We start from the raw sequence: 24,359 nt of genomic DNA, 5'->3' as shown, positions 1-24,359 counted from the left end.
CATCCCATGCAAAGTCTTGTCTTGCCATGGCACCTCCACTTAATCTCAGCAGTTCGTCTTTGGGTGCCGTCTTACTGATGTACTCCTGGATGCTCTGGGTTTCGGTCCAGGACAGTAGCTATGACACTCATCACACCCCATACAATACCATAACTTGCATTTATTAATTTTATTTTATACTATTCTTCCTCCCAAGGGAAGGATTTAAGAAATAAAGTGAAATGCTATATTGTGGGATTTAGGGTTACATGTAGATGGACCCAGCTGGTTAGTTTTCTACAACTGCAAGAACTTCAGATGTAAGCCAGTATAACTACTTTGTCACTGCATCCAAACCAACGAGAAATCATACTTTCAAAGAACTATTTGAATGCACATACCCTTCTTTTTTTTAAACGGACTGAATAGTGGAGAAAATGCATAGTATTTGACATGAGAAAGTATCCAATAAATGGTGTGGACATTCAACCCAAAATGTGCATTTTTATCACCTGGTAGTGATACTATATTAAGGTAAACTGAGATTCAATGCGAACAGAATTCTGATGGAATGCAAAATCAGTGATTACTCTCAGTTTTTGATAGTTATTTTTATGCAATCCCCAGAAATATTTTAATATTGTACATACTGGCAGATAAGCCAAGAATGTTGAGTACCAAAATGCACCTAAAAAATTGGGTTCAGCTCATCCACAAATTGGCTTACCTGTGAGTGTATACAGTATTCTTTTTTAAAGTATATATATTTCCCATATATACTTGCATGTAAACCCATCTGCAGATAGGCAGACCTTAATTTTTTTTTACCAAAACACCATGAAACACATAGGACAGCTTATTCACCGATGGAACCTTTTTAAAGTGCAATTTGGTAAAAAAAAAAAGGGGTTACCTTATCGAAGGTTACCTTATCTGTAAGTATATATGGTAGTGAAAAATTCCATGCCATCTTATCCCATCCCTTCCAGCAAAAGGAAATAATTTTTATCAGTAACCAAGGATATACTCAAAAGAATTCAGATTTTCATAATCATGAGTTATAATTATAAACTTAATTCCAGAAAGTGAGTTTACTTACAATATAGCAGATCAGAAAACATTGATTATGTAAATGCCATTTATCGATATTAAATGTTCTGTAATTTTGATTCATACTATACATATATGTATATATATTACATTGCCAGTAACAAGCTGATTAGGACAATTATTGTTTGCTCAAATAGCTTTTATAATATTTTTTAAAATGTCACATGGAGTAAAATAGATAAGTGAATGAGTCCAGGAATATTCAGTTTTGTCACATCAAGTATTTGATTAGAAAATGAAGGAATTAATATTCAGTGACAAGTTGAAAATACATTGGCCAGCAGTCTCTTTATTAGTGCCCTTGAAATGCATTGAGTGGGTCATCAAAAGTGCTTGCTGTTCTAAGTTCACACTTACTTCCTGAGACTGACTGAAAGACAGTCTTTTTTGTTGATGTCTTAGATTGACTAGCAGGGGAGAAGATATCATCTAGAGAGAGGGAGAAAACAGTTTATGACCAGAACTATTTCACAGATATTTTTTTTTAGAAAATGATGAGTTACATTTATATTAACAGGAATACAGGGAAGGATGTCAATAAAAAGTCTGCTGGATCCTAGGCACATTCTTAGCAAAGACATCAATAATGCATTGCTCAAAACATGCGATAGGTCTGAAATAACAGAAACAGGAAATTCTACTGTTGACTGAATTGAAAGAACTCAAAGGTGCAGGAAACTCAAAAGCCTTGAATGGAGTGTGTGGAGCCCCTTCAAAACAGTGCCTCCAATTTTAATTTCTAATGTACAGAAAAGTACAACTATTAAATGTGTCAAGAGTATCATACTATCTTAACTTAAAATCAAATCTAGTATTTGTCCTAATGTATTTTCTGAGAAGTGTAATCTCTATCATACCAAGTCAGAAGCCAGCTATACCAAGAAAGACAATGTACACAGATGTAGTCATTCTTACCATGGTTGCTTTCTGACTTAACTGAAAATGCTTTAGCAACTGCTAGTCTCAATAATTACACTCCCCCACTGGATAGAATACAAATTTTCAAAAATCTGAATTTCAAAGATACACTGTGGAATCTGCCTTGAATCAATACAGTTCTATTAAGACAGCAAGCCCCATTAAGTTCCTGAAGCACAAGTGTTTTTCCACCTCTTTCTTGGCATATATCCTACTCTTCCTTCATGGAAGATAATCTCTTCCTATTGAGGCTCAATATTTCTAACAAAATAGGATTAGTGATGATCCTTCTGTGTATCTGAAGAAATATATTAAATATGCCAACATTCCTCAATCCTCCCAATCCAAGGGAGTTGCCTTATTCTATGAGCGGGCAGTTTTGCATTTTTTTTTATTTGCAAAATCATTCCCTAATTCTTTCCCAACCTGTTTCTATAGAAATGTATCTGTCAGCAAATTACAGATCTTTCTACAAATATTAGTTTTTTACCTGTGTCCTCGTCAAATATAGATACAGCTTCCATCTTCTTTCTGGTACTCTTTTCCTTTGATTTTACAGCAAGATCAGCAAAGATGTCAACATCATCATCAAACAAATTGACTTCCATCTCTTTTCCTTTGTCTGGCAGCTTAACGGTTTCTACTGCAAATATATCATCCTTGAATAAAGAAAACGACTACTGAGTATAAAAATGATCTTTGAAGGCATATGTTTTCTCTGGTTAGTGCTTGTAAAATCAAATACAAGTAGCTCTCTGAAGGCAGGTTGTTCCACTGATTAATTGTTCTAACTGTCAGGAAGTTTCTCCTTAGTTCTAGGTTGCTACTCTCCTTGATTAGTTTCCATCCGTTGCTTCTTGCTCTCCTAAGCCCCTTTTGTACATACATAGTATGTTTTATCTCTCTCTCTCTCTCTCTTTCTAATTGAAACTTAAACAGTACGATAAAAACTAACACAAACTAATATAAAGGAAAGAAAAGAACAGAATAAAAAAACCCCCAAGAAGTATAAGAAATGAAAACAAGTTGAGGAAAAATAAAAAAAGGGGAAAAAGATATAAAGAAGTGGCTCGCAATATTACTCGCAGGGCTTATAACTTAGTTTTAACCTCCCTCTTGAAAGTTACATCGTATTACTCCTCTTTTTATAATTTATCCTATCTAATCATCAAAAGCATGTCACAAGTTCATTTTTATGCATAAAGTCCATAAGAGGCTTCTATTTATCAAAAAGTCTTGATTTCTCATGAGTGAATAGCAGGTATATCTGACTGTTATAGATGGGAATCTTTTTGGCCTAGGGATTTTGAGGAAGTGGACAGGACATCTAACATGATCCCTGCCACTTTTAAGCTTGACCAATGCCCTTCCTGGATCCTTCAGGGAGCAGTGGAGATGTGACAAGTTGGATTCAGGAGATTGTCAATGCCTTGCTCTGGGTAAGGCTTTACATCTGCAGCCTTGGGGAAGGTTGTAGTATGCCCCCTCAACAGGCCCTGTCTGAATCCAACTCTGATAATCTCTAACCTTTCCTTTTTAGGAAACAATATTTAATATGTGGTTAGAAGAAGATGATTATGTTTTTTCCTGTTCAGGACAGTTTCAGGCACTGCAGGATTGGAGATTTTTTTAAAAAAATTATTTAACACAACTGGAACCTTTCTTGGGGTGGTTCTAGTCGGGGAAGGGGAATGATTGGACCAGTGGCTACTTTTGTGTTATGCCCCCTCTTCAACTACTTTTTAACATTGAATGAAGCCACTATGAAAAGGCATCCTGAGGGTCAGAATATCATCAGAATGCTGATGAAATAAAAAATTCCAAATCTATTATTCACTTTTTTTTGTTACCATTTAAACAAACTGCATTCATCTCAAGTTGCTTCCCCCATCACTTTAATGCCTATGGATTAAACAAAACACAGCACAATACAAAATCAAAAGAATCCAAGTCTGAAGAGAAAAACTTTCAAAATTACCTCAAAAATGTCATGGGTTGGGAAACTTTGATGTAACTGAGGTGTGAGCTCCTCTTCTTTTCTCTTCACAGTTTTCTTACTAGTGATGAAGACATCCTGGTCTTCCTCTGGGAAAGGGACAGGACTTAATTTCTTTAATGTCTTTCTAGAGTGAAAGAGGTCATCATAACTTGTATTCTCTTGTGCAGCAGGAAACAGCTCCTCAACTTTTGAAACCTGGCTTACAATGCTTTCAGTTTCCAAGGTTGCTTTTTGTCTTAAGGCTGCTTTAGAGTTGTTGTCCTCGGTGGAAAAATTGTCGGACTCAAAGAGATCATTCGCATCAGAATAGGCTGTTGATTTTAAAAGAGGGCTACGTTTTGTCTCATTGGATTGGTTGCTGCTGTTGGTTGATGGAGCCAAGCAAACTTTTTCAGTAATTTTCTTTCTGTGCAGTTCACTATTATATAATATAGTCGGTGGTCCAGAGTTTTCTTTTAAGATAGGCAGAGAGGTGTTCTCTGAAGTATTTATTTCATTTCGGTCAAGTTCTTCAATAGCTAATCGCCTGGCAGTTCTGGTTGGTGGTCTTCGTTGCCCACTCACTTTGATTCTTCCCTGTAATTTGAGTTTATAACAGTACAATATGACAGTAAGAGCAGGCAATGCCACATCTTTAAAAGAAGCACCACTATTTTAAAAATTGGTACTCAACACCTTAAGGCAAGAGAGGAAAGAATCTATCTGAATGAGGCTATACATCAGGATAGGAAACTGAAGGGAACCTAGAGTGAAGTACTTTCTTCACAATTTCTCCTTTTGATTTCAGGGTGTTTTGCAATGAGAGAGGTCTTCAAAAATTCTCTTAAGAAAAGCATATCTTTATTAAGCTGAATAGCCTAACCTAGTAATTCTTTCTGCTCAGCTCACTATTCAATTTAAATTAACCACACTAATTTAAATATATCTTCCCTTTCCCTATGAAAATGTGGAAAATGCTTATCCATTTATTCATTCACTACATTTTTTCCTACATCAGTAAATACTTTGATACCAACTGGCAACTAAAACAAGTCCTATGTAGTTCGTTGAAATAATAATCTTTATAGGGATTTTTCATTATCAAATTACCTTGTTGACATTTTGCAATGTGTTGGCTTTCATAGGGTTATCAAAACTAACTCCCATCTCTGTAGTATTTCTTGTGGAAGCTACTTTGGTATGCTTTGTGTCATCAGGTAAGTGAGATGGTCCCTTTGAAGGTGGTTTCACAGTAGACACTTTCTTGTACAGTTTATCTTTTGGGTTAGTTCCCAATTCTCCCTTACAAAGTAAAATAAAATTTATCATTTGTGGCAGCCAGTATATTCAACATTTTTATTTAACAACTTGGACGATAGCATTGATAAACTGCTTAACATATGTAGCTGTCACAACATTTAGAGGTCTGAAAAAACACCCAGAATTATAGAACAAGATTACAATATACTGTAACCTGGACATATTGGGGCAATAAATTCTTTAATAAGAGAAATGTAAGGTATTACACAGTCTTCAATTGGGAATGGCAGCTTAGCTGCTAACTGAAAAATGATGTGATCACAACTTATGATTTTACTCTTGCCTTGTATACATATAAGTAATCTTTGGTGTCCTTTGTAAGGATTTTGGACTTCGGATAATTGTCTGCAGATAATGCATCCAAGCTCAATGATGAGCCATTTATCTCTGCTCCTTCACCTTCCCCCTCCTCCTCCACAAAACCTACAGAAAAATGTTCTCATAGGAGCAAACCCTCCATTCCCCCCCCCGCCCGCCACAAACCCACCAACATTGACATATAGTAGACTTCAGGTTACAATGGCAATTAGGACCAGAATTTCTGTCACTGAACAATGTGGTTGCAAAACATGAGGATGGCAATCCTGGTGCCATTGTAACCCCAAGAATGTGTGTGATTAAGTGAGGACCTCATGTCACAGCAGTATAGGAAGATATGGGAGTCCCAGGCAAGCAGGCCAGTGAAATCTTAGACATATACTGCAAATGTTGTTGTAAAGGGCTCACGTATACAATCCATTTGCATGAATTCTGCTTGCATGCAAATGGTGATCCCATGACTGTGGGATGCTGAGACAGTCATAAATGTGAGGACTGGTTACAAAGTTGTTGTTTTTTTTCCAACTATTGTTAACTTTGAACAATTGCTGCACACGAGTTTGCAAGTGACATCTATCTATGTATTCAAGATGTGATTTTCATGGCTTGGAAACTATTAGCCCAATTAGGTAGACTTATTAAGATAGGCCTAACATGATTCTGCTTCCTTGGAATATTATCTTATTTCTCAGCGCTTAAAGAACACTTCAGAAAATTTTGCCGAGATAATAGTTTGCAAGTTTCTATCCAAGTTCACCTCTTTTATTTTCTACAGAAACAGTGTACCTGAAAAGAACAAACTTCATTGACAAGAAGCCAAACATGAATCAGAAGAATGAGACTAGAAGAATTAATGCAGCTCTGGCCTGTATAACAAACATTTTATTTTTTATTTTTATTTTAATCCCATTTATATCCCGCCCTTCTCCGGAGACTCAGGGTGGCTTACAATCTAAGCACAAATTAATGTGCTTAGCAATAGCCTTCATTCTATGTATATGCCTGCTTATTAGGGCTTTCACACACACCCCCCAAGCGGCATTATTACAAAGTCAGCTTAATTGCCCCCAACAATATGGGTCCTCATTTTACCTACCTCGGAAGGATGGAAGGCTGAGTCAACCTTGAGCCTGGTGGGATGCGAACCTGCACTAATTGCAGGCAGCTGGTGTTACTTAAGGAGGCATTAGCCCACTGCTCCACCAAGGCTCTTACATCATACCAAAGACACTTATTTCCCTCTAGTCAGCACTAGTGAGGCTGCACCTGTACAATTCTGCGCACTACATTTCCAGGATCGATGGGTGAGAACAGATTCAGAGGAGTGCAGTGAAGATGAACTTTCTTACTAAGAGAAGGAAGGAAGGAAGGAAGGAAGGAAAGAAGGGGAAAGAGAAAAAGAAAGAAAGAAAGAAAGAAAGAAAGAAAGAAAGAGAGAGAGAAAGAAAGAAAGAAAGAAAGAAAGAAAGAAAGAAAGAAAGAAAGAAAGAAAGAAAGAAAAAAAAAATAGCTGATGAGAAAATGAAACTAAAGAAGTAAGTGACCAATATGAATGTACAACACTGATATGATTTTGGTCACCTAAAAAGACCTGAATGAGCCTCAAACTGCAAAACAATATATGAAAGAAGTGAATGAATTGAGAGGGAAAGAGAAGATGAAGAAGTAATCATGGTAATGGAGTTACTGAAACACAAAAAAGATACTAGAAATGCAAAGAAAAACAACCCATAAAGAGACATGAATGCAGTTGAAGCAAGCAATTTTTTTAAGGATAGAAAGATATAAGGAGCTATAATAAATGGAGTTAGTGTAAAGTTATTATTGGTTTACCATTTCTACATTGTGATTAGGTTTGCTTATACAAAAAGGGAACAGCACAACAGGCTTGTGTGTGTGTGTATATTTCCATCTGAAGATACTTACCCCACTTACTAATGGTTATGGAACATCCATCCTTGTTAAGATATGTACTTTTCATATATTTAAACTGTAATTCAAAACTGTACTTTACAAACCTCAGTGGCCTGAGTTTTTGATTCTCCCTGTTTTTCATCTTGATTAGACTGCAGAACTTTACTATCTTTTTCCAAGGACAAAATGGTGCTGTCTTTCTCTATTTTCATTTTCTTTTCCAGTACCTTACAAAAAAAATTAAAGTAACATATTAAAAATGCAAGGCGGTGCTTTATGTCAGTTATGAAAGCAGCTCTAAGTTGCCAATGTCATTAATATTTAAAAACTGGAATATGTGCCTTGCTCTAAAAATGACAATTATGACTACAAAAGCAGAGTAGTGCATTCTCTTAGAATAACTTAAAACTAACTTATTTTGTTTCAGTATACTGATCTGTCAAGTCTAAACATTATACAGCAAACATGGTAATTTATCTCAATTATTTGTCAGCTTAAACTTTTACACACGTAGACATATAAGTACTGGTATGTCAAATTAAGAAAAAAAAGTAAATAGATATGGACCTATAACTCGATTTTACTACTCAGCTTTTTTTTCTTTTCAAATAAAGTTGAACTGTAAAACGTAAAAAATGCCAGTCGGCTTGGAGCCTTTTGATATTATGTAAATCAATTATGTTTTTTGTTGCCACATTTTAAATTCTGAGTTTAGATTCTGAAGAAATCTTATGAATACTACTGGACTCTGATGCAATACTATTTATATTCTGTACTATTGCTCTCAATTTCTCTCCATGTGTGTATGTGTGAGTGTGTAAATTATACTGAAGTAACAAAATATTTTAAACCAAAAGGAAATACTACAGCATGTCAAAAGTAACAAAAAAGATCTTTATGGGCATCTCAGAAGATTCTTCAAAATAACATGTTGCTTTTGGCAATCATCCCGGAGTATGTACCCATTAGCCTGCTCTTAGGAAGATCCTCCAATTGTAAGCTATAGGGTAGCAAATGTTGTGACAGCCAAGCAGCAGTGGTGCTCTTGAAAGAAGGGCAAAAATGTTTTGTTCCAAGCTTAGATCACTCAGAGCTTGGAATAATTGGCATACCTCTATTATGTGATTTAAACAATCTCAAGCAATCCAAACAAAAAGCAACATCTGAGGCCTTTTCAAATATTAAATACAACATGATAAGTACCAAGGACTTTGTGGCAGAATTGCTGAATAGACCATCATCACCATTGTCATCAGTCCCAAATAGCCATTCTCCAGATGATAATTTTGCTTTAGGGCTTGAAATCTGAAATAGAAACAGAAATATACATACATATCATATAGATAGGATAAACAAATAACTATTTCCTAAATACTTTTTACTTGTTTTTAACAAATCACTAATTTTATACAATGGTAGTTTCAGAATGTAGGCGTGAGCCTAAATGGACTCCAGAAGATGGTAGAGGACAGGAAGGCCTGGAGGAACGTTGTCCATGGGGTCGCGATGGGTCGGACACGATTTCGCAACTAACAACAACAACAAAGTTTCAGACTGTTGTTCACAAGTTGAGTTGCCACCATCTAACTTAAACTAGAGATAAAAAGGCATTTCTTATATATTTCTTACAATCAGAAGTGAATCCCTCAATGATGAAATGACCCACTGTGTAACTTTTAAAAAGTTACATGCCTATTTAAAGTTTATACTCCCTCTGTTTCTCTGCTATTTGGGTTGCTTAGAGTTGTCATTTAGCAGTATTTGGAGGTCCATAGCTTCCTACACTATCATATTCCATCCTTATAATTACTTACGAGTACTTTAAAGTCAATTAGCAAATCCATTATAAAACTTTTTAAAGCTTACATGCAATCCACTAAATCAACAGAAATGTCTAACTTCTGCTTGTTATTTAACCATTTGGAAATAAAGCAATCTGTAAAGAAAAAATGAAAGCATTTACTGTTGACTGACCTCTTTTTTGTTAGCAAAAAGGTCAACTTCAGGATCATTGTCTTCCTGCAGTTTACGGCTGAAGAGGAGTTCTTCATCTTGAAACACACCTGTGCTCTTCTCTGGAGGCTGGAAAAACCCATTGAATTTTTTTCAAAACACAGTGTCAAAATGTAACAATTAGAGCAGATCAGCTACTTGAGGGAGGAACACATCTGTATGTAAAAAATAGCACAGCCCACTGATGTTGTGTGGTGGGCAACATACAGGTAGTCCTTATTTAGTAACCACAATTAGGATCAGCAGTTGTTAAGCAAAGCAGTTGTTGAGAGTGAAATAACATAACTACAACTCAGCTTTTGTTTTTCCCCATTTTCTTACTCTTTGGAATATTCACCCAGGTGTTGAGATAATTAGAAAGAAGGGAATTAATGTTTGTACTTTCAGTCATTGGAGAGGAAGGGATTAAAGACAGCAAGAAGGTACACAATGGAGGAATAGACAACAGAAAACATTACATTGGTTCAGGCAGTGGGTGTATTTTCCACTGTACATCTGCTTAGTGTTTTGTAATCTTCTCCAATATCTCTGCTGTGCAAGAGGGGGGAAGAAGAAAAAATACAAATCAAGCACAGGAGAAATGCTTAAAGGGATTGCTTCTTTTTTTCTTCCCTTGCAGAGTAGAAAATGCTCAAACAGGAAGAAAGTGAGGGAAGTGTAGGCAATCTACACTATAGGCAATCTTTTCTGTGCCTGACTTGTTTCCTTCCCAGACTGGGGATACAGGAGAGAAAGGGATTACAAAATAGTAAGCAAGACCACAATGGGGAATACACTGACAACATGTTGTCAGCTTTAACATATTTTACAGCAAATTGGGATGCTTTGGGGAAAAGTGGAGTGATACCAATACTGCAACTCCTAAACCTATTCCAGACTAAAAAAAAAGTAAGTTGTCCTACAAACTGATAACAGAGAAGGCAAGTTAAATATTTTTAGTACCCCACCTAGGGTCTATGACAGGGGTATCAAACTGCCGGCCTATGGGCCAGACACGTCATCTGGAAGCCACGCCCACCCCATTGCCGGCAATGGCAAAATAGTCCCGATGTGTCTCGCGATGTCACGTGACGTCGTGAGTTTGACATGTCTGATCTATGACAACTCACAACGGCCAGATGGGCATGGATGGGTGGGCATGGCCAGATGGGTGTGGCTGGGTGGGCACCAAGGAGTGGGTGTGGGTGGGTTGATGTGGATGACACAGCACAGATGACTTGGCACAACCCGGTGGGTGTGGGCAGGTGGGCATGGATGGCTGGGTGTGGATGGGTCGGAGTGGAACAAGTTACCCCTGCCAAATGGACATGGGGACAACTCAATGTCCCACCAGCTGAACTACCAGCAGGTAAGCGTGTGCCTCCTGGAGCCCATGCTGGAGCCTGGCAGTGGTCAAGCCACTGCCTCCTCTAGAAAAACTTCCTTTAAGACCAATGGGGGGAAGAGTTTGAAAGAGCTCAAATCTCCAGCTGCATTAAAAGCTCTGTGGTGATGTCAGTGCTCTTGTAACCTTACCTAGACACAACCAAAAAAAGGGAGGGTTGACACCTTCCCCACTTCAGAGCCGAGAGAAGATTCGATTTGTTCCTGCTGTCCTTCCCCTTCTGAGAATTTCAACTTTGCCTGCCCTCCATCCATGTGGCTTCCACTGCGCTGCGCAGGGTGGGGAATCAGCTGGAGACCCTGGCATGGCAGGTCCCTCCCTACCCACATGGATGGAGGGCAGGCAAGATGCCTTCTGCTGGTCTATGGGTTTAAACCGAGAGGCAGCAGTCAACTTTGCTGGTTCAGGGAACACTATTTTTAAGCGGGTTTCTAGCACTGGAATGGGATGACTCACAACGGCAGTGCAAAGTTGCAATTCTCAAAAGTGGGGAAGACAACAGGAGCAAATCAAATCTTCTCTTGGCCCTGGGGTGGGGGTGTCAAACCCCCCCTTTTTTTCTGGTGGGACATTGTGTTGACCCCAAGTACAGTTGGCCAGGGTGAATTATTCCACGCTGACCAGGCCATGTCCTGCCATTAACAGCCACCCATCCGTGCTCACTTTCCCACGCCCACCAGAGTCATGCCGAGTCATCCGCATCGACCCCACCCACTCCTTTGCGCCCAACCAGCCACAACTGCCCACTGTGAGTCGTCCCATTCCACCACCCCACCACCCCACGTTACTCACCTTCCCTATTCCAATATGTTTATTCTTACTAGAATCCATAACTTCATTTTTCTCCTCTTCCTCAAACAAACTGAACACACTTCGCATCTTTCTCTTGGTATCTTTCTCCAAAAAGAGCTGGAAGTTCACAGAGAGAAGTTATTGTATGGGCCTGTGACAAATTGATTAAATTTGTCAGATGTTCAGACTGGATTTAACATTTTTGTCTGCCTATTGAGTCCTTCTCAAAGACTTGGGATAAGCAGATGTGTTACAGATATTGTTGCGGGATATAAGCTGTTCCGAGTAAAGCTATCTTTTGAAATTGACTGATGGTGAATTGTCAATGCTGATGATGTTCAAGTAATGCTCTATTGCACCCTTGGTACCTATTACTATTGGCACTACCTTTGCTTTCCTTTGCCACAATCGTTCTATTTCTATTTACAGGTCTTTGTACTTTGTTATCTTCTTCAGTTCTTTCTCTTCTCTTCTGTTTTCTCCAAGTACTGCCATGTCCACTATCCAGACTTTTTTGTCTTTTTTATCTACAATTGTTAAGTCTGGTGCGTTTATTATTCCACTTTATATATACAGAGCAGTAAACATATATCTAATATCTAATAATTTGCTCAACTCCACAAATGTGATTTGTGTAGGATATTGTGTGGCAAACGAAAATAACTTTAAACATTAGCATCTTCCAAGTTTAATAAACAGAAGACAAAGATGTTAACAAAAATATGAAAATAGGAGCTCAAATAGAATTGATGAATAAAATAGGCTTTAAGCTTGTAAGCCGCCCTGAGTCTTCGGAGAAGGGCGGGATATAAATGGAATTAAAATAAATAAAAATAAATAGAAAGCAAAATATCTGGGTATCACTATGACAAGTGATAAAAGTGAATGTCTTGCCAAAATGACATTTTTGTTTCAGACAATACCTGATTTGACACTTGATTCACTATTTAAACAATGGCGGAAGGATATGTTTAAATTTGTGTCACTAGAAAACATGAATTAAATACAAGGTGTTATAAGATGCAACGGAAAGAAGAGGATTGGGTTTAGTTGATTTGAAATTATATTTTGCAACTTGCTGTTTGGTTTATATGAAAGAGCAGGTTCTGCTGAGAAATAGAAGGCTCTCTGAGTTAAAAGAACAAGACCTGAGATTTGGGTGGCATGAATATTTATGGCTCATATTACACATTACTCTGCAAACAACACTGGCGACCAGTCTGCTTCCAAGTGCAGTTCAAGGTGTTGGTTATAACCTTTAAAGCCCTTAGTTGCATAGGTTCCGGCTACCTGATGAACTGTCTTGTCCCGCTATGACTAGCCTGTTGTACTCGGCTGGCAGAGCGGGGCTATTGTAGATCCTGTCAGTCACAGAACTGACTGTGGGGATCCAGAAGAAGAACTGTTCTGTACCAGCCTGCTACCGGCCCTGCAGAAAAGGCAACCCCTTTACAAATGGCAAGAGGCTGGAATACGTCTGCCAAATTTATTACTACAAAAAACAAACAAGACACGAACCAAGATACAGGAGCTTTGAAACACTATCTGAGCGGTTGCTTTCAGCAAACCAGCCCTCCCCACACATTCCCTTTATAAAGAGTTCAGGGCGTGGCCTCTCTCTGCCTCCTTCCGAGAAGCCCCACAGCCTTCCTCTGTTTACTCCTACTTGACTGCCTCCTGCGTCGGGCGTCCTTGAACAGGGCCAGCTGTGGGTCATCTTCATCCACACTGTCAGGCTCACACAGCTGGGTCTCCATGGTGACCAAGTGGGAGGGGCCTGCCTGAGGGCTATCATCAGCAAGATCTTCAACCCCCTCAGCAAGGTCTTCAACACCCCCCTCCTCCTCTGAGTCGTCCGACCCAACTGCCGAACCCACAGGCTGACCCTGAATCACAACAAGAACCTTCTCTGCTGCAGCACTGGCCTTTGGATAATAATAATAATAATAATAATAATAATAATAATAATAATAATAATAATAATAATAATAATAATAATAATAATAATAATAATAATAATAATAATATTGCTCCCTACTCTCCTATTCTTCTGTAACAACCTAAAGACCTGGCTCTGCAAGTTGCCCTCGACACCCAGTGGGGATTTCTACTCTGAAGATGGCTGCTACATTGAAAATCAACTTGAAAGAAGCCTGGATTAATTACAAGAAGGTATTTGACTTCCTGCCACGATTGGATGAAGTGGCTAGAAAAAATAGGAGTCAGTAGGAACATCCCCCCCAAAAAAAGTGTAAAGATCAGTGGCACAACGGAAGACACAACTGCTGACCAATAATGAAAGACTGGGAGAGGTTAACATCAAGAGAGGAATCTTTCACAGAGACTCACTATCACTCACTATTGCTAAGCACATTGATTTGTGCTTAGATTGTAAGCCACCCTGAGTCTTCGGAGAAGGGCGGGATATAAATGGGATTAAAATAAAAAAATAAAAATAAAAATCACTACTGCTTGTCAATGCACTGATTCATCAGTCAAAAATACTGAACATGTCAGTCATGGTTATCAAACATCAAAAATATCTGCCAGGCTATCCCACCTCCTTTATGTGATGATGATCCACCTTTACATGATGATCTGAAGCTGAATGGAAAAACTGAAATAGAATCACTGCTCAGTGATATACTGCCAAGACATCACGATGGAATTTGGACTGGGCAAATGTGCCACACTTACCATTTCCAGGGAAAACACAGTAAAAACTGAGAAATCGAGATGCCCTTTGGAAATCATACCAAGAATCTATATGAAGATCACTACAAATATCTGGGCATCCTTCAAGCTCACTCAAGTCAAGAAAAAGGTTAGAAGTAAAATACATCAAGACAGTGAAGAAGTTCTTAAAGGCCAAACTCAGTGGAGGAAATACCATCAAGGCAATTAACGGCTAGGCATTAGATACACAGCTGGAATAATGTGCTAGACTCAAGCAGAATTAATAGCCCTGGACAGGAAGACTAGAAAAATGACAATGAATCACGCCCTTCGTTCTCAGAGTGATGTTGACAGACTCTACTTGCCACAAGAAAATGGGTGGGCATGGAATGTTGGAAGTGCATCAGACAGTTGAAGAGGCAAAAAGGGCATTGGAAGAAAATCTGAAGGGCAGTGAAGAAGATCCACTGAAGCTAGTATACCAGAAGCACCTACTGAAAGGCCAAACTGGCCTAAAAGAAAGACAAAATGAAGAACAGAAAACAGGCACAGGAAGACAAAGCATTACATGGCCAGTACATTAAAAAAACAGCAGGGAAAACAGATTGTAACAAGACCTGGCAATGGCTAACAATAGAAAATCTGAAGAAAGAGGCAGAGGAGTTAATTCTGGCTACACAAACTTAAGAACAAATGCATAAAAATCTAGAATTGTGATGACAGCAACAGTTAGCAAGTGCTGCCCCTGCAAAGGAGCTAAAGAAACAGTGGATCACTTGTTGGTTGCTGCAAGAAGACTGACTAAAAGCAGAAGCATGACAAAGTAGCAACAATGGTGCATTGGAAGACCTGCAAGAAATACCATTTGCCTGAAAGGAAGAACCGGTGGGACCATAAAATAGAGAAAGTCATAGAAAATGAAGAAGCTAAAGTGCTCTGGGATTTTAGAACAGGGGTCTCTGGACCAGCATCGGTCTGCAGTATGCCAGCAAGCGGGCCACACAAACAAGCAAAGCTCCATCCTCAGGATGCAAGCAGTATTCAAAACCACACACCCTGTGGTTTGCAAAAAAACCTTTCTCCATGGCACTGGTCCCTGGTGCCCAAAAGATTGGGGACCTCTGTTTTAGAATTCAAACTTTCAGGCACCTGCCACATAACACCTCAGACTTAACAATTGTCAATAAAAAAGACAAAACAGTCTGGATAGTGGATGTGGCAGTACCTGCAGACAACAGAATACGAGAGAAAAAACTGGAGAACTCAAAAGCCTGTGAAGAGAAATAAAACAACTGTAGCAAAAGGAAGCAAAGGTAACACCAGTAGTAATGGGCAACTTGCCTGCAATCTCAAAATAACAGGAGCATCTCCTGAACACCATCAATATTGACAAATTCACCATCAGTCAATTGCAAAGGCAACTTTACTCAGAACAGCTTATATCCTGTGGCAATATCTGTAACACCATTAAGCATCAACATCTGCCTATTCCAGGTCCTTGGGAAGGACTTGTTAGGCAGACAAACCGCCAAATCCAATCTGAACATCTGGCTGACTGCAAGATGGATAACTCTGTTGTACAATAAAACAAAGGTTAAAAATCATTAAGTTATAGGATACAAACTCAGCCTTTATGCTTCTCAGCACAAAAAACATTTACAGGCGAGAAATATTAGAAAACAAAAATGACTTATCTATTGTGAGAAATCAGAATTTTGTCAAGGGGAATTTAAAATAAAAGAAAACTGGTGGCAGAGGAATGTACCTGCCAATGATTTTCTTATGTTCAACTGGCATAAAGGTTTAGAGTAGAAAAAAATAATTAATGGTTTTGAATAGCGTAAGATAAATTTGCAATAGAATTGCGTACCAATGAACATGTAATTATTGAAATAAAACTTTTACTGAAATTTGAAACAGAAGTGAGATAATGTATGATAAAAAAATGGTTATAATATGCATATGGAACAATGGGAAAATATGGGGTGGAAAGGACTGAAATCTTAAGAGAATTTTTATAAAACGTTGCACCATCGGTATGTAGCAACATATACATAATATATACAAAGTTTTTCCTCACTTTTTCCTTCTTTTGTTGCTCCAGTACATTTCCTCCTTCTCTAACATCATAACCATGATGTCTACCAGATTCTTCTAAAGATCCTGCCTTCTTTTCCATTAATTTCTTTTGAGGTGTTTCCAAGAAATCTTTCTGCTGATCAAGAAGTAAAAGATGAGGATTCTACCCTTCTCTATAAAACTCTATTTTTTACAAGTATAAGCACCCATGCTACAAATGGCCTGTAGGTTTCATGTATGTTCACAATCAGTGCTTAACTGATGGATACACATATGCATCTTGCATTAAAATTAGCTCAGAAATTCATGAAATTCCAATTCAGAGGGAACCGCTAATTGTTCACAGAATTTTGTTCACATATGTATATATAGTATGTTTAAGTGTGTTATGTATGTGTACATACCATTTTTACATTTTTAATGTGCGCCATTGTGCCCACAGTAAAAGAAAGGCAATAAAGGTTATCTATCTTATCTTATCTTATCTTATCTTATCTTATCTTATCTTATCTTATCTTATCTTATCTTATCTTATCTTAATCTGCTTCACCAGAAAATCCAGTCCTAACAGTTGCCTTTGAACATCAAAATAGCCAATGTTTTATATTCAGAAGTTTCTATTATAATTTACTATGTTATCCAGATGACAAATAGGAAGATACATTATAACTGGGTTTTGCTGTTTAAATTTAGACAACAAAGTAGTGGAGTTTACTGTTTTAAAAGATTCATGGTGTATTTGTTATCAACCGGATACATCATTTATAATATTTTTTTTTAAAGAATGAATTTATTATAGTAAGATTTTGTGGATAGAACCAGTTTGGTCTAGTGGCTAAGGCACTATGCGTGAAAGTGGGAGATTGTGAGTTCAAGTCCTGCCTTAGCCATGGGCCAGTCACTCTCTCTCAGCGTAACTCACCTCATAGGTTATTGTTGTGGGGAAAATAGAAGAAAGGAGGTGTGTTGGATATGTTTATCACCTTATTTGTAAAAACAAATAAATTAGATTTGATCACTTCATCATGTATATGATTACAGAAGATTCCAATCCACAAATTCTCATAATACATTTAATAATCTGACAAATTTCTATAAGATTCTGCTATTCTTACGCAAATTTTTCAGATTGGAATCCCATAACTGATTATTAAGAGGAATAATTCTTCAGAAATGTCACCTTTTTCCCCCTCAAAGCTTCATTGGATGCATCTAAGTGGCTATCACCGTCATTAGGATTACACTTTCTGCCATGTGAAGAATAGGATGCAAAGTGCTGTTATCAGGTGAATGAAAGAGCAGGGCTCTTCAAACTTGGCCCTTTTATGACATGTGGACTTCAGGTGAATGAGAGCCCTTTAATGCAGGGCTTTTTCAAACTTGGCCCTTTTATGACTTGTGGACTTCAAGTCCCAGAATTCCTTAGCCAGGCATGCTGCCTGAGAAATTCTCTGTGTTGAAGTCCACAAGTCATAAAGGGGGCAAGTTTGAAGACCCCTGCTTTAATGTTTACAAAGTCACAATTTGGATTACTGCTTACTTGATCTGTACATACTGTTATTGTCTGGGCATCAGATGAGGCTGGTTGAGGGCTGGTTAAGGCTGGTTGAGAGCTGTAGTGCAAGGTACCATCTTCAAATAGAGCAGCAGTTTTCTGAGGTGTTTTTTTACTGCTGAAAGAAAGAAAAAAAAGTCAAACCTGCATTATTTAAAACGATTAAGATCCGGAGTTTGGTCCAAGATGGAAGTCTGTTATTACCTTGTTACCTTTTATTATAATGGCATTTTAATAATATATCTGTGATTTAGCTAATAGCTAGAATTTTGTAATTATTTCTTTATAACTATTTTCACAAATATTTCATCAGGTAGGTCAAGCTAAGAGCTAAGCTAGTTAAGTATATTGCCTACATTAATTAATTGTAAAATCTCTGAGCTAAGAATAATTTCTGGATTTTCTTCTTCTTTTTTGTGCCTTTGTTGACTTCCTGGTAACTTCCTGGGCTAGTCCCTGATGTTTTTTGGGCAAGATTTCAAAAGCAGTTTGTCATAACCTTTTTCCTAGGGCTGAGAATCACCCAGATGGCTTTGTGCCTAAAATGGTAGTAGTATTTACAGCCTCCCCATTTCTAGCCTGATGTATTAACCACTATACCAAATTGGCTCTCCAATTCCTGATTACAACATCAATATAATCATGCAGTTTTATTGGTACTTCCGCACTTCTTTTGGTATGTTTCTCTGACTCCCCATGTAGCCTCCAGCCCTAATAAACCCTGGTGGCAACTCTTCCAGTAGTAATCAGACTACCATTATTTGAGTACCTGCCATTGTTTGAATACCATAAACTGAATACAATTACCTTTTTTAGTCACTAAAGATGGAAGCAAGAAGAAAGGCTATAGTAGCAGATCCAGAAAGGGTTGGTAAAGATTAAATAATCCCATGTAGCACATGTGCTCAAAGGCTACTCTATGGAAGCACAGCTATTCGTCTTACAATGTTTAAAGAATTACCTTTCTCCACTTAGATTGTTGCCTTATTAATGACTCTTCGGAGAAGGGCGGGATATAAATGGAATTAAAATAAATAAATAAATAAATAATACCAGATCTGACCAAATAAGTTGTGATGTTACAGCTGTTTCTGTTGAAGAGATGCTGGTTGCTGGCTGAGCAATCATCCTCTGATCAACTGCTCCTGATGGATAGTATCTCCTTTGTTCATGGTGTTGACAGGTGAGTAATGTGACCCTTTTAATGTTTCTGGTGTTCAGCTGAAAGTTTGTTCTTCCTATGACTTCATTTTTTAAAAAAAAAATCAAGCCCCTGCAGTCTTTTTTCCCCTCCAGTGTTTATTTTCCCCTCAATTCTTAGCATAGCAGTTTAAGAAAATGATTGGTGGCATAACCTCCGTATGGTTTATGTAATTCTTCCCTACTTTTTCCAAAAACAACCCCTTTTATCATTCCGCCTGCCCCTTTGTTTCTGACAATTTCTTTCACATCTTTTCACATTTTTTGCTCTTGTAGGCAGAGCTATGACTGAGGAGATGCTGTTCCCTCCATATGTCCAAAAAGCATTTATTGTAGTTTGTCTTGCATTTTTGTAAGAGAGAGGGAGTTAACATTTTCCTGTCAGCTCTATCTTTGGTAGTTGAAAATAATGAATGTCTTTTAGGTCCCCCAGAATCTGGGGAAGCTGGAGGTAAAACTCTCACGAAGAGATGTCAACAGTTTTTGTGCTTGAGAATGCACTAAATAATAAAAAAAAACCTATGCTCCCCTTTCTCAGAAATAGTACCTGCTGGAGACCATCTTAGCTAATCGGGCATTTGCACTTAAAAAAAAAGCATTCAGTAATAATTGGACTCCACAGAATCTTAATTCTGATCATTTCCCAATGCTCTTCAACCATTTCCCAATGCTCACAAAGTAATAGACTCAAAATTCCTAGTTTCCAAAAAACAATTCAGATACTTTGTCACTAAATCTGAATCAATTATCTTTATTTTTTAAAAAAAATCCTTTTCAAATAAAATACAGTATTAATAAATGAACATGTCATTTTCTTGTAGCTAAATCTTTTACCTGTCTTTTGTGGTAACAACAAAATCATCTTCTCCTTCTCCTTCTTCAAAGAGGCTTCTCTTAATAGCTTGACTGGCCCCATAAGCAGACTTTACAGGTACCTTTTTTTCACTTCCTTCAGAAGTAGCTTTGACCTCTTTTTTATTATTACAATGATCCTAAAAATATACCAGTTATAATGTAATTATTCTTCAGTCTTGTTATTCATTATTCAGATACAGAGGTTCAAATATGGAGGGTCAAGTTCATATCAAAGTACATCAATAAATGCATAATACTCAAGACGCTAGCAAAATACGTAGTGACATATGAACCCAGAACTAAACCCATCTCACCATATAACTCGAATGTTTTTCTTAAGAGCATGAAATCAAAATAAGATTAAATATTATTTATAGCTTAAAGGGGATCCTAATGAAAAACAGGTTATGACTATGACCTATGAATATGTCTTTTTACTAGTCTGCAATTAGGGATCTGATAAAATTTCTCTAAAATCCTTCAGTGACTCATGGCCTAGTTTTCTGTCATACTGCAACATCTTCTACATGCTAGAATAGCCCTAGAAGACTATTCAGAAGTTTTAACTTTTCCAGAACGGAGTGGCGAAGGCAGTGATAAGACATGTCTCAATATGACCATACAGTAACTCTGCTTTGTGGGTTTCCCTGATTTCAGTTTACTTTTGGGTGTGATTTAAGGTGCTGATTGTTACCTAGAAACCTGAAGGATTGCTTGTCTCACATAGTATCTGCCGGGTTAGTATGCCAACAGTAACCAAACAATGGTATTTGTTGGGACTCTGAAAGAATATTGCCTCTGTTATAATCCCTGCCCTCTGGAATTAGGTTCTTGACATCTGTGTGGCTTCTTCCTTCCTGGTATTTAGGAGGGCCTTAAACAGCTGACTCCGCATCCAGGTTTTTGGCTAGGAAGGATGTAGAACTTTTGGATCCGTTTCTTGTTGCCCAGTTTTTGCCACCTTTTGTTCCTTATTTTTAGTGCTGGGTGGCTTTATGCCTTGCCCAGAGTCTCTTGTAGTCATGCGATCCACAAATTTAAAACAAATTCAACCTCCCTGATTCAAAATTCCTACTTAACGCATAATCTACATTCTGAAGAAAAAGCAACCCTGTAACAACAGAAGATGTTTAATATAACGGTTGTTCCATGTTTTTTTTATCATGTTTATTTCTGGATCTTAGTCCTTATATCTGGGACCAACAGAACTTCAGAGGCAGAGTAGGCTCATTTGGCACTGCATGTTCTGCATAGGCTTGAAATAGAACAAATGAAGCCATCATATGTAAACAATTCCCAAGCAATGAAGGTTCTATAGTAAACAAATTTGGCTTCATGTTGCAGACCCACATTTTAATAACCTCTGAATATGGTACCTCTTCATCACTGCTGAAAAATAAGGTGGCTGTTCTCTCCTGAGAAGATTTTGACATCTTTGGCACAGATCCAAAGAGGTCCTGGAAAAAAAAAAGTAGAATTTAATTTACTGCAGCAGACAATGAAAAACCAATCTCTACTAGGCTCCATATTTTTACTACACAACTCATAATTAACCAATGCACAGTAAACAGAATAAAATGGACTCAAAGGAATACAATATAATCAGTTTCATGTAGTGATTAAGCTGCTGACCTACAAATCAAGAGATTGTGAATTCTAGGTTCCCCCTCAGGCAGGAAACCCGGCTGGGTAACTTTGGGCCAATCACTCTCTTTCACTTTTTGAATCATTTAACTGGATTCTCTTGTCTTAGTTCTTAGGATTTGTGTGAGAACCAATCACATATTGGCGCAGAAATATTGACAAGTCAAAAGGGTTCATCCGTTTTAAGCACCACTGTAGCTTTCTTAAGTTCATGTATTATAAAGCTATTTAGCTGCACTTTTACTTCTCAAAAATACATAGCATCTATGAAAATAAGAAAGCTAATTTTCTAAATAATTATCCTATGGAATGATAGAAGATACACATTGGGTGTTGTGCTCCAATGCTAAGATCTGATGCCTTTTTATTTATTCGTATTTCACATTTTTGAGCTGCCCATCTCCTTTTTCCAGTCTCCATCATTGATATTTACATAAGTCATTTTCAAGGCTTGTACAGATTCTATTCAAACTTCTGTTCAGCTTCCCTGTTAAACAATTAAATGCACCTCACTTTGAAATATGTGGTCTTTTTCATCCCCAACATGCCTTTCTGAAGAACTACGTTTTATGGTTTTCTGAAAATGTGATAAGGAAAGGAGGTCTGTATAATGGTGAGCAAGCTAAGGAGGACCATCACTGAGAAGGGCTCCTCTCAATGATGGAACTTCCTTTCTCTCCCAGATCTTACCTGAGAATGAGATTCTACTTGGAGATATCCAGTCCATGAGCTACACAGTGCTCTAAAATTGATGATTAGTATCTTGAATTGCATCCAGAAGCTAACCTATACCACAATAGCTTCCACAGTAGTGGTGTCACATGAATGAACTTCTATGTACCTGTACCTGTAACCTGTAACTACTCAGTTTGCTGCATATAGCACCAGCTTCCACATCTTCTACAAGGGCAACCTCACATTGACTATTGCAATAATCCAGCCATGAGATGACAAGGCTACTAACTATGAGTAAAACTTTCAGATTTGGGAAATACTTTTTATATTGATTATATTAATTTATATTACATCTATGTTTAGAGTTAATATTGAGTATAGTAATAGATGAACATCAATGGGAATCAAATTATAACTCTCTACCATGCCCTCCTTACATATGCAGCACTGTCAGTAGGCCTGGAAGTAATAACCACTTTGTCATGTCCATGATTCTTGCAGAAACCTCAGGAATAACTTTCAAGTGGTCCCTAAAAATAAGATGTGAGAATACCCTCCATGAAATTCTGAGAAAATCTGCAGTCAATAAATTTCTGTCTTCTCTAAAGTCTCATGGAGGGCATTCTTATATGCATATATAAATTCATAAACATATGAATGGAAAAATGTTTTATTCAAAACAAACCACTTAACAGTATTTTATATGCCAAAGTTGTATTGCATTTTTCACAGGAGGAAAAAAATGGGAACTTAAAACAAACTTTATGTGCTTAGGACAAACTATTCCCATACTCTCTGCCTGGCAATCCTAAATCAGCAGTGTGCAACTTCTGTCAAATATACTGCAGATACATTTGACAGTGGTGGTTAATTTTGCATTTTCTGTGATGAGAAATATTTCATATTAAATTTGTTTTATTTTAAAAAGATTTTCAGTTTTAGTTCCGTAAGATGTAGATATTAAAAAGAAGCATTAAATCAACAGACAAGAAGTATATTTTTACATTGTTCCTGATTATGCTGAAGTGAATACAGTATTCCTGCTTCTTTGCTGGTCTCAGTTTTGGGGCTGCTGATTATGGCTGAGCAAGCAACCCAATCAAGGAAGAAAGGAAGATTATGGCTCAGAATTTAAAAAAAAGAAAATTGAGTAAAGCAGTGCTTCAGAGGAAGTTGGTTTTAAAGCGAGAAAAACACCTGACTGAAATTACGATGTATATTAAGAGTGTTTCTGGAAAGCTTTGTTTTTGGTGGTACAAAATGAGACTGTTGCACATCTGAGTTTATATTTTGAATTTCATCTCCTTTCTCTCAATCCATCCTCTAGTGATCTTGATAAATTTGTTGTATTTTAACATTAACCATTTATTGCTTGAGAAATAAAATTCAGGGCTGTAGATTACATTAGATCTGTTTTTTGGTTCTTAGGCAAATTGACTTGTGAAAGGACCTATTAAGTTTCAAACACGCAGATCAATACAAATGGAATTTTCTCAGTTTTACAGTCATCACCTTTGACTATAAAATGTTGTTTTCAGGTATTACATACCTCTTCTTCCTCATCTTCAAACAAAGACAATGAAGTTTTTATTGTTACTTTAGTAGATGATAAAGATGAATTCTTCACTTCTGTAGGCTGATGTGAAGAAAACAAATCCTGTTGCGTATGAAAAAAAAAGCCACATATAGCATTTTTAAAGATATGCATTTACCCTTCTGGGATGTTTTCAGCAGCCAACTGAAGACAACAAAATGGTAAATGGAAGAATGGGTAGGACTTTGAGGCAATTTCTGTCCTTATAGAAATATAGCAAGGGATCATTATGTTAACAGCCTGTCAGAATCCATTTATATCACATTTCATAAATGTATAGGTAGAACAATGTGCTTATTCTGGGGATTCTGCCATCTCTCCGAAGGGGGGGGAGAGGGTAGACTTTAGGCATCTT

The 24,359-nt window shown here is 37.5% G+C and overlaps 1 protein-coding gene across 12 annotated transcripts in view; it reads right to left on the bottom strand.

Annotated features, from left to right (window-relative positions):
- Positions 1 to 1,015: 1,015 nt before the first annotated feature.
- The window catches only part of LOC308668222 (WASH complex subunit 2C-like), a 51,405-nt gene continuing 28,061 nt past the window's right edge, over positions 1,016 to 24,359 (bottom strand). For 5 of the 12 annotated variants that reach the window (XM_081327967.1, XM_081327977.1, XM_081327973.1 and 2 more), the window contains 13 exons: positions 23,960 to 24,067; positions 21,468 to 21,548; positions 20,071 to 20,228; positions 18,022 to 18,154; positions 16,483 to 16,617; positions 11,727 to 11,843; positions 9,512 to 9,619; positions 8,741 to 8,842; positions 7,642 to 7,764; positions 5,096 to 5,287; positions 3,986 to 4,582; positions 2,498 to 2,666; positions 1,016 to 1,518 (listed from right to left, as the gene is read on the bottom strand). In XM_081327967.1, the coding sequence (XP_081184093.1) occupies positions 1,382 to 1,518; positions 2,498 to 2,666; positions 3,986 to 4,582; positions 5,096 to 5,287; positions 7,642 to 7,764; positions 8,741 to 8,842; positions 9,512 to 9,619; positions 11,727 to 11,843; positions 16,483 to 16,617; positions 18,022 to 18,154; positions 20,071 to 20,228; positions 21,468 to 21,548; positions 23,960 to 24,067 (2,160 nt within the window). In that variant the 3' untranslated portion in view covers positions 1,016 to 1,381. The remainder of the gene's footprint in view (positions 1,519 to 2,497; positions 2,667 to 3,985; positions 4,583 to 5,095; positions 5,288 to 7,641; positions 7,765 to 8,740; positions 8,843 to 9,511; positions 9,620 to 11,726; positions 11,844 to 16,482; positions 16,618 to 18,021; positions 18,155 to 20,070; positions 20,229 to 21,467; positions 21,549 to 23,959; positions 24,068 to 24,359) is intronic. The other 7 variants (XM_081327971.1, XM_081327974.1, XM_081327975.1 and 4 more) reach the window with 7 other exon arrangements.

This window comes from Vipera berus (assembly GCF_964194415.1).
Source record: "Vipera berus genome assembly, chromosome: 4".
Lineage (NCBI taxonomy): Eukaryota > Metazoa > Chordata > Lepidosauria > Squamata > Viperidae > Vipera > Vipera berus.
This window is presented reverse-complemented; position numbering and strand designations above follow the sequence as displayed.